Below are 15415 nucleotides of genomic sequence, written 5' to 3'. Positions count from 1 at the left end.
ACATGTAAGTGTGGAAGTGGGGGGGGGTTGTGGGGGCGTACACTGTACATTAAGTGTGGAAGGGAGGGGGAGTTGTGTGGGCGTACACTGTATATGTAAGTGTGGAAGGGAAGGGGAGTTGTGGGATCGTACAATTTACATGTAAGGGAGGGGCGTTGTGCGGGCGTTGAGAAGTGAGCTAGGGCGGTGTGGGGGTGATGAGAAGTAGGGTTGGGGTGGAGATAATGACGTGATTATCGATGAAATAACCGAAATTTCCCTTTTCATTATTTAATAATTGCAATCACAATAAAAGGCCCATTGGGTCGATATCGTTGTTATTTAGTACTGATTTTAAACAAGTCTCACAATGGTTGCCTTCAAAATAGTTCAAGACTTAATTTATTTTAACAATCTTCATAACAAGCAAGCTAATACCAGAAGCTAAATGTCATTACTCTACACCCTCTGTGTGTCTGTCTTAAGAGTTCAACTTTCTTTAATAATGCACAAGAAGAAGCTACTTAAAAGTTTTAAAACATTTGATCTCTGTGAACTTGAAAGCTGGTCAAAGACATCCATCCTAACAAGCATGAAGCTATATGTACAGAGTGCGTTTCGGGCTTAAAATTCAAAGTACTGAAAACCCCTCCAGCAGCAAAACAACAAAATGGTTCGTGACCTTGAACCTTCACCTCATCTCTAATAAGAAAATGCTTTTCAATATGTAGTGCTTTTGGCATTTTCATTTCGTAAACTTTGCTCGACCATTTAGCAAGAATTCGGAACAGACCACTGGGCTAATATCATTTTCTTCATAAAAGTTTCGGTCTATAGCCACTCAGCAGGTACAATCACTTGAAATATCATCGCTTCAGGTAAGCAAAATTTCATATCACCCTTCCACCTGGGCAACACGTGTTTAATGATCGACAGTTTTTTTTAATTCAAATGTACACTGTCTACAATCTCGGTATGATGCATTCTGGCGAAAAACTAATTTACGGACCGTTGTTTGTTATCCGAAATATTCATAATTTGGAACCTTTTTTTAAACCGAAATGTCCGAATTAAGGACTTTATACTGTGCAAAAAAAATGCTATTAAATGTCGATTCAGATCTTTTGGTGTTCCATAGACTATCCAAAGATAATATTAAGATACTGTAATAGCCTGCTTGTCTGGAATAAGAGGGGGTCAGTGTAACCGAATAAGCCCACTAGTAGCCGTGTACAGCGGTCAGACACAATAATTAATCACTTGGTATACGGTCACTTTATTGGCGTAGCTACCATCCACTGATCAATAACCACAGTTGATCGATCTAAAATGAATCGTATTGTGTACGTATGTGACAATGCTTGCTGGACGCTGATGGATATTGGCTTTGCGGTATTGCTATTCATTGTGACGTCTGACTCCGCTAGGGGGAGCCACATTATATGGCGATGGTATTAGTGCACTTACCCGCTACAGAGGGCGGTAACGATAGAGGTTTAGCTTGGACAGAAAAACTCCTCCAGTTCCAGTTGCAACTGAGTTTGGGGTACAAGTCATACATTTGTGTATATCAGATTTTTTCCCGAATTCAATGTCCCTGCAACAAACCAGGGTCATAGGGAAACATGATATATTTTTCATATATGTTGATTTTTAGCGGAATTTAAACACAGAATAATCAACCATGCTTTCCCGCCTTAAGTGTACAACGTTTTTTTTCTAGTGATGACATTGGCCGCGGTATGATAAACCAGCCCAGAGTCGGTGACAGACAATGAGTTTACGGTCAATAGATACCCCCGAAGCACGAAATGGAGAGCAAAGCTGTTGGATTAACAGAATAAAACGGCTGAACCCGAGGTCTGTGACCTAATTCCGGAATCCTTGGGGAACCGGCTTTAATGTAGGGACATTAGATGCTGGTCGGACTAGTAATGAACATAAACAAGACAGCCATGACGCGAAAATCACTCGATCACGTTCGGGACAGCGACACGAGTATATCACAATATTTGCCGTTATGTGTACCGAGTTTTATTACGTGACAAATAAAGAGTTGTTCATATAGGCCTTTAGATCGGAACTAATTGTAATAACAATAAACAAAACGGATAGAACATTTACATGTTAAACATCTATAATAACACAATAACTGTGACAAATGTAGGACAGTGTCATGATCACTCATATAGGGGAGTCGGGTACAAAGCCTCGTTCTGGTTTACTCATTATTACATTTTACTATAAATTGATATGTTATTTTGATTACACGAGCTGTAAAGACAATTGCGCTTGTTACATTGTACAACTGTGATAATGACATTTCATACAGACAGGTCTTTGGACAATGCATGTTCAATTCACTTCAAAATGTACCATTAGGACCTTACTGAGCTGATGTATATTTTAAACCCGTCTCGTCTCGCACCAATCCATGTACATATAAGGCCAGCTTCCCACATGTACGGGGACTACGGGATATAATTGGCCATCTTCATGATGTTGCATGATCGTCTCACGCGACTGATGTAGAATTGTGAGTTTACCTCTGTGCCGTTTACTCAGAGTAGAGTGAAAAATAATAGATCTGCTGCATTACAAAATTACAGTAACGGTTGTGATCAGAACTTGGAGCGACGTGAGATTTTTTTCAGCGCATTTAGAGGCTTCTTAAAGATATCCTTTTTATTTTACAACAATTAGGAAAAAAGTGCATCAATTCGGAAGAGCACACGGGGATTTAATTTGGGAGGAGACTGGAGTACCCGAAGAAATCGCAAGTGACCGGGCATATGACCAAATACCTTTCCACGTCCGATCGAGAAATCAAACCGCGCCGTCTTGGTAAGAGGCGAGCGCGCTATCCACTTTCCCATCCAAAAATCCCCCACCCTATTATACTTAATAACAGGTTGAATGAATTATTTTGGATGAATCGGTACAACACCGGACTAATTGTGAGCCACGTGTCACTAACCAGCTTCCGTAGTATCCTCAAATCAAGATTGGCTCAATTTTAACGGAAATCACGTTATAGTACACGATTTTGAAACACGTAGGTTGTTATTACGACAGATTACATGCACGTCATGAAAATTACGTGGCACTAGCCGGCTTCCGTGAGAACCTTACATGTATATGATTGTCTTGTTAAAAGAAACCATCCGGAAGTAAATCATCAAAGATAGGTGTCTGATAATGATGGGAAACAATCGTAAACGAGGCTAACGTTCTTAACTATGACCTTGACGAATTGTGTCTGTGGGATTTGTAAGTCGATCGAACTTTAAAACCTTAAAAAATAATTGTCTGATAACTCAATAAAGTCGGACAACGTACCGAATCACCTCAACTCTCTGGCAGTAATTAAACTTACCGATACGACTAATACTTTTAAATACACATATTTTGTACCACTGTGTCACTATTGCGCTTATTCTGGACGTGCGTGCGCATTTAATCTTTGCAGGGATGCTTATCCAGCTAACGAGCCTTGTGTTTTTCTATGAAATCAATTATATTAGCTTCGTCAAATTTAAGGTTGTATGCTACACGTGTATTCCATCATGAATCCCATTGCCAAAAGAGTTTCACATTATAGAAACGTGTTCAACGACTGATATGAATGCCGATTTGAAGATGTTAAATTACTGTAATTGAAGGCACGTTTAAAATGTGAAGGGTGACCAAAAATAATGCTCATCATTAATCATTCTAAATAAAATGACGTCATAAGCATCTGTAGTACTTCTTAAACATTTACTTAATGGCTGATTAATACATTATTTTATTAAAACATTATGAAGGGAGATAATTTAACACTCCCTCCCGATACTCCGGTTTCCTCCCACATTAAGACCATTCGCGGGCTTCTGTCCGGGCCAACAAGCTTGGCAGTGATTGATACAAGTCGGNGAAAAAAAAAAAAAAAAAAAAAAAAAAAAAAAAAAAAAAAGTTGATATTTTATAACTCTTCCCAATTTATAGTAGTATGCATCCATACTAAGTTACATTATATGTCTCGTGAGAGTCATCAACACAAGATTTACTATTTTTTAAATGACATTTACAGCAATTTTCTTATCATCTTATCGGTATATCTAAAAAAAAATCAAACATAAGAAAAATCTGTCAAACAGCTATAAATGGCTGGACTTGAAAACCACCAATCTATGCCATCGAGACCTCTGTAGACGAATTGACCGTTTCCCCCGTCATAAACGATAGAAAAATACGTAATCAGATTATACGATAACGCCAAACGTTTAAAATGTACCGACAAAACATCTCATAAATGTCGAAAGAAATTACCATGTTCCATGAATCCGTCACTAAAGGCTTCATATTCCCCTTTGAAAATTTAATAATAAATTTTATCAATTCGTCTGAGACTTCCGATGCAGATGATACTAACTTCACGAGGGGGTTCGAATCGTCGTAAATCGTCTCTTAAGTCAAGAAATGGTAATATTGTCTATAGCCACCCTTCACAGTTTTACATTGGATATGAATAACGCTTCAAGTCAACAGCCAAGTGTGCGATAATTGCCTGCGACTTCTAGCCGTTAAAAAACCTACGGGGACCGAACTTAGCATGTCTGTGGGTTGTTGTGGAGCACCAAAACGAAACGGGAGCGACACCGCCGTCTCAAAACATCTTAGAGAGGCAACGTGGGAAGACCGTGATAATGTCAATCGGAAAATACATATATCTAACTTGCTTTCCTTATACACTGTACAAATACACGAATGGTTTTCGCTGCCAAACCAATTGTACTATTGTCCTTATACTTTCCAATTATTCCAATTTGTGACCATATGATTATCAAACATTTAATTCTTCGAAATGTCGAACTTCTTCACATCTGCACTCTCCATTGTTGTTAATTTGTATGCAGGTGCTTTCTTTTGTTCACTCCATCGATCCCAGTAGGAGAATTGATTCATAATCACCTTTACGATTTTGCAACGATCGTCAATGATATCCCATCAGGAGGTCCATAGGGTCCCCTCATATGTTGAAAGCGTCCGAACGAGATTTTGAAGATGGTATACTTGAGAAAACAGGTACCAACACAACACTAAAAGATGTTATTGTTAAACCTCTTTATACCGCCTTCGATTGGGCAGCGAAATATTGGCGTTACAAATATGAGGTATTCGACGATACACCGAGAGCGATCTATAGAAATTATAAAAAATAAAATGAGCTGTCGTTAAGCGAGATGGCAAACGGAATGAGGGGAATGTTATCCAAAATGGTTTTAATGTGATAAAAGGTGGCATTATATCGAATAAGTCTGTATATAAACGAAGGCTTTATATCGAAGTTTTAATGTGTAAATATAAACGAGGGACATTATATCGAAGTTAAATGGGAAAATGAGGAGGACATTATATCAAAATTATTTCGAAGTTGTAATTTAGGCATTATATCAAAATTGCTATTCGTAAGAAGAGCATTCTATTGAAGTTTGAACAAGGGCGTGTTATCGAAGTTTTAATGTAAGTATGTAAGAGGGGCATTATATAAAAGTTTTAGTATACGTGTCTAGTTTTAACCTTCCTTGTAACATATAATTGTTTGGACGCCGTTCGATGATAAGTGGCATTCAGCAGTGAGATGACGAAGGTGTCCCCGCGAGTCAGTGAAAAATTAGTATGGAATAAACAAAATGTGATAACTACATTAGTTCAAGAACATGAGTAGTATGGTTGTAATAAACATGTACCGCAACGTCAGTATCGCTATACATAGTCTAAACGGGGAGACAAGAGGAGGTAATAGTTTCGTATCAATGGTATCTAAACAACAATTAAAATATCAAAACATATCTTTATTCAGGTGCTTGAATACTATTACATTCGTACTTTTAAGAAGATATTAGAAAACGAGTTTTACCTTTCATGTCGCTATTCATTCATAATATATAGTTTTTATTTCCAGTCCAAATTAGGCGTGTTCGTTTAAAGACTGACAATTCAATAGCCGTTTGAAGCGTTGCAAGATCTGTCTATTTGTGTCAATGCCATGGCGTGGGAGTTAGACAATGACAGACCATTTATCTGAATTAAACACCTCAATTATACTCCCCCAGGTGAGCTAAATAAATTAAGACGTTCGACTCGCGAGATAATCGAACGCACCCATCGCAAATACTGTATGTTCTTCATCGAATGCGACCAAGAACGCACAGCCTACGCCAAGTTTTGAAGTGGGTTTATTTAAATAAATGATACGGTATTGTGAACAATGTGAGTTGGACCTCTATATTTGTGACCACTCAAATGCACCGGGGAACAGGAAGTATGTATATATCTTTAGTACATTACATAAACAACAGGGGGTTACGTCATTACGAATTGAACAGCGGTTAAATTTAGCCTCGGAACGGAAGTGTGGCACGTCAGATTCCGTGCGAGGGAGGTAGGATTAATGTACAATAGGGCATTACCACAGATCGCCTTGGACAATCAACTACCACTTGAGAAATATAGCAGCAAAAACCGAGCAAAAAGGCGTGAGAATGTCTAATAAAACTCCACTATATATTAGTCAACTTGCACAGGGAACAAAAAAAAAAGCGTTGTTTCTGTTGTAAATCTCTCGGCGATTATCTTTGCCTTTTAGGTACCGGAAGAGATCAAACATACATTTTATAATTCTGGATTTCTCGTGAACATGCATGTACATACTATTACAGGCTATATGGAAAATTAGTTTAAACTATATTTTATTCAATAATTGGGCAACATTAATATATAAATGTAATTTCAGAGAGATTTGGATATAAGCTTAGCGCTTATACTAATTTTTCTATCAAACATAATTACAGGAAAATAATATATAGAAAGTTGCATGTTTTTCAACACCAATATCCAGGTACGTACATTCTATAGCATTTCGATTAATTTCTTCTGAAAGTTTCTCGAGTTCTTTTAAACGGACACAATTAGACATAATGTTGATATTTCAAAATATATACCAAAGTTAACAAAACAAACAGATATTTATTTTGTTATGTATTTGTCTTTTTTACTCTTTAAGCAGGTTTGGTGGAAATCGTTAGACACGGAATCACCGAATGCACGTACATACGAAGTACTTGGTCATTTTCTGTCTTTTTTTAGACCGTGTCAGTGAGATATTAGTGAAGTGTTGAGCAATAGTTATATATTGATGTGCATTTGGTTATGAAATTGAACTGAATTGAGGCGAACTGAATTAGGTGCTCGGCGAACGTTACCTGCCATACCCTCTCTAGGATTAGGCGAATACCAAAGATCCATTCATCTGCTTTTCTTTCAAAATCAAAATCAAATAAAGATTGATGTTAATATTTTTACTGGCCGTTCCTTCTGTTATATCTTTGAGCGAGATATCATGTTCGTTTGAAAATCTCAAAAAAATAATAAAAAATACCATAAAAATACCATCGAGGGCATCGTTAATAACGCACCAAGATACCAACGTAAAATCATTGTTCATTTTTGTTTGACGGAAATCCATTATTCACGAATGGAAATTTCGGAAGCTACATGCTATTTCCATTATGGTTTGGAAGAATCTGTGAAAAATATGAACAAAACCTAACACATCGCTAAATTCGGGAGACAGTCTATACATCAAAATCGCTAGTGCACCAATTAGTCTACCGGGGGTCTAGTTAATACGGCTCACGTGGGTTTCACGTTAGAAACATTCCGAAATGAGCCCTAATTAAACGAGTTTCGACATTGTAAGTAAGAGAAACATGTCCGACAACAACACATAAAAATTCACATCAACACTTGAAAAGGATTGTCCGTTAATGCGTGTAAAGACATGATATTTGCAAAAAGGAGGAGGGGGAGGGTNGGCTCCGGAGTATAAGAACATTATTTGGTTATTAGCTATCGAGGGGGTACAAAGGCTGATTGAATCAATGATAACACGTAGAAATACTTCAGCTCGCAAAAGAAAATAACTTGATTTTTAACAACATACAAAATAAGGAGGGAACATGGCTGTACCCCGTACCACTGCCATTAGCCGTAAATATGAATTGGAAGCAGTTTTCCGAGCTTGACTATAGCTTGACTTTAGCTTTGGTAAACTATTTTCATAATTAAGTATACACAGCATGATGAAGCCGCTGGAGCAATGACGATACATTTCTATTTATAGTAACGGTGACCTTGGCCTTCACCTTGAAATTCATCTGAAGTATTCCCTAACCATTCCCTCAAATAATGGTTAAAACATAAAAAAAACATCAATCCGGCATATTAGAATCCTTGTGTAGCGGAACAAACTTTTTAACAACTTTACCAAAACCAAGTATTTATCATTTCTCAAAATAGTTGACTGTTTTAGACTCTCTAAAAGAGGTGCATACGGGTTACGTACCTGTTTCCCTCTTAACCTTGGTATTGAGCGTTCCTCCGAGCAGGGTAGGTCATCGGTCCTGTCTCCAGGCCGAGACATACCAACGTCCTTAACATGCTACCATATGGGGTAATCGTAACAACTTGTTTACCCGTTGTCAGTATAATGTGACCGGGCGGAATGCTGTGCTGGGTACCTTCGGCATGGTATTTCAGTGAGGTGCATTAGATTCGCGCTGTCACACGGAGGCAAATACACCAACAAACCGCTTCTGGCACACACGCATACATGTACATTACATACATGACGGCAAAAACCATATATGACCTTAGCGTTTAAATAAAACGTTAAGCCTAATAAAACCAAATCACTAAGGACATACGCTACGTTACACATTATACTAGTGATTCGTGATAGAGTTATTTCCCTTGTTTAAGATATATTCAGAAGCAATTGAGTGTTGATGTTAATAATTGTATACATTACTATGCATGTTTGATCTCTGCTTACAAACCACCATTCATCAAGTCATGTTTCTATGATGGACTGGAGCTCTTTGGGAGTGAAGGTGCTAGGGAAACTTCGTGTACCAGGTCACACTAATGTCATTGTCAAGTACATTGAATGTGGTTTATATACGAATGATGTTAGAAATTATGTTGGAAGGGCGACAACTCTTACTGAATAATTTCCTATCGATTACACAGGGGGTTCAGTGTCCGATTAAAACGATTTGAATCAATGAAATAGTATTAATCCTATAAACCGATAACCCTATTTATTAACAACATCACAGTAAGAATATGATAAAACCAATCCTATAACAGTAGTATATCTATAATCGAAAAGGTTAAATGCTAAATGAATGTCCATTTTTTTCAATAAAAAATAAATAAAAACGTAAAACAAAATTATTGTTTTAGTCAAATGTTGTATCAATAAAATCATCCTGTAAGATGATAATATATCAAAGGTGTATTTTAAGATCATTGAAGAGTGCATATACAAATCATACCTAAACGTGAAATTGTGCGAAGAGATGGTCTAAAATAGTTACTTTTATCTAACGTATCTATAGGTGTGATTTGCATTATTATAAAACAAATGAATATTGTGCCAACTAAATTGAGAACAACCTCATTTTTAAGAAATAAATTCTCCAAACCAACCTTTTTAACATATAATACGACTCGTACAGGTTCAGAGAAAGAATAGGCCTGCTGTCTCCAACTTCATGATCGTAAGAGGCGACTTATATTGGGCTCCCCGAAGAACCGGTATTGTTACTTCTGTGTGTCCTTTCAGATGAGAACAGAGAAAGGCCAGCTGTTTCCCACTGCATGTGAGGCGCCTAACGTGAGACCCTGTGTAGAATAGGGGGTTTCTTCTATGTCCTACTTCTAATAATACATCGCAAAGACCAGAATTAATCTGATGTACCCATTGCAACGCTCGGGATCATTCTTTCTCCTATTTCTAATATCTTATCTTTCTTTCATATTTACTTTCCGTTTCTTGCGGTGTCTCTCTGATCAGCCGTCTTTACACATGTATAGTGTATGACTCTGGCTGTTGCGCGGACGTTGACCCCATTATAAAATAGCCTACAATTTATTGTTATTATTGTAAATATTGTATAATAAATCAGTGGCGGATCCAGAGACCTTTCTAGGGGGGTTTCCAAATTTCCTGGGGGGGTTTCCATGTGGGGAAAAATTGAGGAAAATGGTGAAAATATATGATTTTTAAAGAAAATTCTCAGGGTGGGGGGGTTTCCTGAAGCCCAAAAAACCCCTCTGGATCCGCCACTGTAAAATTAGGAATCAACCTCATGTATCATTTTAAGTTCATTAAAAACGTTATTGGGTTAGTGACTCTCACGTTGGTCGCTATTACCAGGTCAGCGGTAACTTACTCAACTGTTTATTAACTAAGCTAAGAAACGTTACTAAACCAAATTTGAAAATAAAAAAATATTTATTGAGGAAAACGACAAACGAAAATTGACCTCGAAAATTGGGGACATCTCCGAATAAACCAAACGCGAAAAATCCCTGTGTCAAGGGTTTGTGTTTGGTTTTAACGGTTTTAACGTCCTATTAACAGCTAAGGTCATTTAAGGACGTCTGTGTCGAGGAGAAACTGATCTTGTGGGTTAGGGAATCTTAATAAAACAAGATTACGGTATTTCAAACTATGTCTGCAGATATAAGGACAGCATGCTGTATCCCACTTCATGTTTGTATGGCTTGATTAAAAACACTCCGTGACCCGGTTTATAAAAAGTCCAATATAGTTGGGGAATCATACGATGAGTCGGGAAATCTTCATTGATAATCAGTGATTTGTAATATCTTAACTGAAACTCAATAAGTCGAAAAATCTTACATAAAACTTGGTGACCCCGGACACATTAAAAGGAACTTCATAAGTTTGAAAATCTTGAGATTCCGTTATTCGGGGAACTTTAAATGAAGTTATGTGAGAAACGTAACCATGATGGACTCCGGAAAACCTGAAATGAAACTCAGTCTGGAACACTTAAATGAATGATATGAGTTGAGAAAACTAAACAGAAGGACGGAGCCTAGCCAGACACTTCCATGCGGCACCTATCACAGAGAAAAAGACAATTTACGTGTCTGAAAAACGACCTTACGGCCTGGGCTTTTGGCCAAACTAATAAGACAACGGTTAACGTGTTAAGATGGGCTGTGTTCCCCTCGTAAACCACGGTCGTCTGTCCGAGCGGAGGAGTTGGCCTGTGTTTAAACAATGATCTGTAATGCCATACATTATCTTTTCAGCATCGCAACGGAATCTTCATGCAACAAATACATGTCATTAAATCTGTTTTGTCATTTCCTAGCCAGAACATTTGTTTAAGAATCCTTTTATTAAACGTCGTTTTTTATATAATGACGGATTTTTATTAAACAGTACATAAAATAGTTTTGTTGATGTTCATAAACTCAAGAGTAAATACACATGCACAGTAATGCGCCCTGACTTTTCTGTACCAACTCCTGAAGCACAGGGACCTGCAAATAAAGACTTTTTTGGCATTTCCTGATTTGTCGGGAGTATTATTATTCATTTCAGGGGTTTATATCATCCACAATATAACGGTTGAATTTTGTCGATTGAATTAAACCCCTAAAATATCCAATAATACTTCATGAACATCAGCAAAGGTTTCATAATGTAAACGTGTATACTGTTTCTCAGTTCTTAAGTCCCTGTGTTGTGAACTGGTAGAGTTCGGAAAGTGACTTGTGTCATCAATAACGATTTGATTTCCCGAGAAAAGAACAACCTTAATTTAGTTTCGCTTTTCGTAATATGTACAGTCATATATAAGTCCGTTTCAAAGTACATGGTTTGATAAATAGGCAGAGGTTATCATCATCTTCTATTGCTAACAAGATCCCGTCAATACGACATGATACATGTACCTGTAATTAGATCCCTGGGACCCGTATCACTAACCTGAATAACCCATTATCATCTTTTCAACAGTACGTTCCCACGACATCGCCTGTTCTAGGAAACTTATCTCCGGTACTGCCCGTATAGTTAGACACCTCTCGTGCAAGCGCGTGCTCATTTTAAGTTGAAACATACTACCAGCGTTTGAAGATAATTTTGAAAAACGGGTCTCATTTGGAAAATATATCACCGATATATTTTAAGTACATTTCATCCAATTTTTGTATAAACCATTATCCTTCCTACCGTACTAGCAGACGACACGCGCCTGATGACCTGATGGTAAATGGCGGGAAACTGTGGTAGTCTGCTGTGAATGCTGAACGAATTTTGCTGCCGAGTTTATTGCTTTATTTAACCAAGCGGCACTTTTTTTCTGGTACAACAATTTATCAATACGAGTTTATATTGAAATTGATGTAGCAGAAAATAACGGAATTTACCGAATGTTGTCGAATTACAGCTTGATTGAATAATTCAACTCGGGACGGTAATTTTGATTGATCCGAATTAATGCTGTCTGAACTTTTGAAATTAAATTTGATAAGAATAGAACTATCAAATTGAAATACAGATTATATATTAAAAATCTACATACATAAGTTCATAGTAGTAATCGGCGTCTAGAATAATGCTATTTTCACAAAAGTTTGTTTGGCACGTAAAATAACCAACAAAAAATCTCTCGAAAGTAACTATAGTCGTAGTACATGTATGAGGCGACACAATAAACATACAAGGAACCCATCGGCAAAACGTCGGCCCTTTCTAAGAAAACTGTCCGAGATGTTCCGGGTGTCATCGAACCTGCAAGCCACCATTATATTTCGCCTTCCCATTTAGTTGGCCGAGTGTATTTAGTGACCAATACGTATGAGCAAGCTCTGATAAAAGAGTGACTGGCTTGTTGGGGAATATTGATGGTTCCACTTTAAGGCCATCACTCACTGCCTCGGAAACAATGGAGGAAATTAATATTTTATCATACAAATCAATACAGAATCACAACATTGTAAGGAAACACTTTGTCTTAGATCCCAAACTGGACTACACCGATTCGTCACTTCGGGACTTTATTCAATTGCAGAGAGCTATTTACTGTATACCGGAAGTTCTGTCTGAATCAATTATCCTTTTATTTTACATGTAATTGCAGCAGCAAATACATGTACAATGAGTTAGTCAACATTGATGTACAATTGTGCATTGGTAACTGTTTGGAAGTAAGCGTATGATGCACTGGTGTCATACCCACAATAACTTCTTTCACATATTTCTGTCGAGAAAAGAATGCACCTGCTGTTACACACTGCACGTATCTAATATCGAAAGAGGCGACTAATATGGCAACCCCCTGCATGTGTGCCCTCTATAGGTACTTGGGGACTCAAAAGCGACCAAATAAATCTGTTGACCCATTGCAACATTTTTTATCTTAATATTTCTTACTACTTCTATCTGCCTTTTATTTCCTAACGCCTTGCTTGGCAATACCTCACTTTTGGCTTTTATGTTGAATGTTCGCCCAGACGAGGAAAGCAATTGGGTTCTGTCCCAAGGCCAGGACTAATTATCAAAGTCCTTAAAAATGGTAGTTGTTATTTCCTGCTTAACGTTCAGGATTTAGGGTAATGGCAACAACTGGTTCACCGTTGTCAGTATAATGTGGCCGGGCGGAATGCTGTTCTGGGTGCCTTTGGCATGGTGTTTCATTGAAATTTAACTATAAAGTCGGCATCAGATCCGCGCTGTCTAACGGAGGCAAATATACCAACATACCGCTTCCGGCACACAAACATATGCTCGCATACACAACATACGTCATCTAATGTCACCCATTATAACGGATATTAGTATCTAATGTCTCCCATTATACCGGATACCATGATCTAATGTCTCTCGTTTTACCGGATACTACAAGTATGATCGTATGTCTCCTGTTATACTGGATACTATGATATAATATTTATTGTTAGACCGGATACTATAATGTAATGTCTCCCTTTTGACCTGATACTATGGTCTAATGTTCATCGTAAGACCGGATACTATGATATAATGTCTCCCGTTAGACCGGACATTATGATCTAGTATTATTCCTCATCGATTTTACAGCGTGTCAGATTGGTTTAAACACATCACATGACAGGATTATAAAACATCGAGTCTCCCTCACGCTATCCATTTTCCCTGTCGAGTATCCCTCTCGGAACCCCTCACACATTATCGGACGAGTTGTCTCTCTTTGTAAGACTGTCCAACGCCCGATGTGTTCCGGACGACACTACAAATATCAACAATGGCTGCGAACGGGAGATTTCACCTCCCAATAGCTGAAGGGCTATTATTGTTGTTTATTTTGATGTAAAATCAAAACACGAAGGACGAAGAGGTCAGTCACAACAGTGACAACACAGGGGCTCGTTACATTGCCTAATGTTGATGTATTTTTGTTATATATAACACAGACTCCACAGATGGAATTTCGGAATAATAAAACAGTTATTGCCCTGGTGTGAAGGAGACCTGAAGAGTTGTTCCCCCTCGACAAATCATGTTTCCCTTGGGCTAAGCCCTCGGGAAACATGATTTATCTCGGGAAAGTAAATCTTCAGGTATTCGAGTCTCTCGTTAGATCGGATACTATGATATAATGTACCTCGTTATACCGGATAATATGATTTGATATATATCGTTATACCGGATACTATGATATAATGTCCCTTGTAAGACTTGATACTATGATATAATGTTTCCCGTTAGACCGGATACTGTGATCTAATGTCTCCCATTTAACCGGATACTACGGTATAATGTTCCTCGTAAGACCGGATACTATGATATAATGTTTCCCGTTAGACCGGATACAATAATCTAATGTCTCCCATTTTACCGAAAACTACGGTATAATTTTCCTCGTAAGACCGGATACTATGATATAATGTTTCCCGTTAGACCGGATACAATGATCTAATGTCTCCCATTTTACCGGATACTATGGTATAATGTTCCCCGTTAGACCGGATACAATGATCTAATGTCTCCCATTTTACCGAATACTATGGTCTAATGTTCCTCGTAAGACCGGATATTATGATATAATGTCTCCCGTTAGACCGGACATTATGATCTAATGTCTCCCATTTTACCGGATAATAGGATATAATGTCCCTTGTAAGACTTGATACTATGCTATAATGTTTCCCGTTAGACCGGATAATGTGATCAAATTTCTCCCATTTTACAGGATACTATGATATAATGTCCCTTGTAAGACATGATACTTTGCTATAATGTTTCCCGTTAGACCGGATCCTATGATATAATGTTTCCCATTTTACAGGATACTATGATCTATACAACAAAAGGATGACAACTGTTTTGCCTTATTAGATCATTTATAGTCAGGACGTTTATTTTACTTAGAAGAATCACCTTTTAAATTTGAAAACCCGTTTGGTGGGGCGTCAGAAATATGTCTGTCCTAAACACAGACTTTAATAAGCAGGTAAAAGACGCCGTTCCCGTCGGTGACGTTAGGTCCTTTTCCATTGTTCACGTGCCGACATTGTCATTGAC

At 37.8% G+C, this 15415-nt stretch overlaps 1 protein-coding gene across 1 annotated transcript in view; it reads right to left on the bottom strand.

Annotated features, from left to right (window-relative positions):
• LOC110456307 (uncharacterized protein DDB_G0287625-like) overlaps positions 1–8446 on the bottom strand; it is a 15271-nt gene extending 6825 nt beyond the window's left edge. The window contains exon 1 of the mRNA XM_021506958.1: positions 8369–8446. Coding sequence (XP_021362633.1) covers positions 8369–8446 — 78 coding nt within the window. The remainder of the gene's footprint in view (positions 1–8368) is intronic.
• Between the last annotated feature and the right edge of the window lie 6969 nt (positions 8447–15415).

The sequence above is a fragment of the Mizuhopecten yessoensis genome, unplaced genomic scaffold, assembly GCF_002113885.1.
Source record: "Mizuhopecten yessoensis strain PY_sf001 unplaced genomic scaffold, ASM211388v2 scaffold8657, whole genome shotgun sequence".
NCBI lineage: Eukaryota > Metazoa > Mollusca > Bivalvia > Pectinida > Pectinidae > Mizuhopecten > Mizuhopecten yessoensis.
This window is presented reverse-complemented; position numbering and strand designations above follow the sequence as displayed.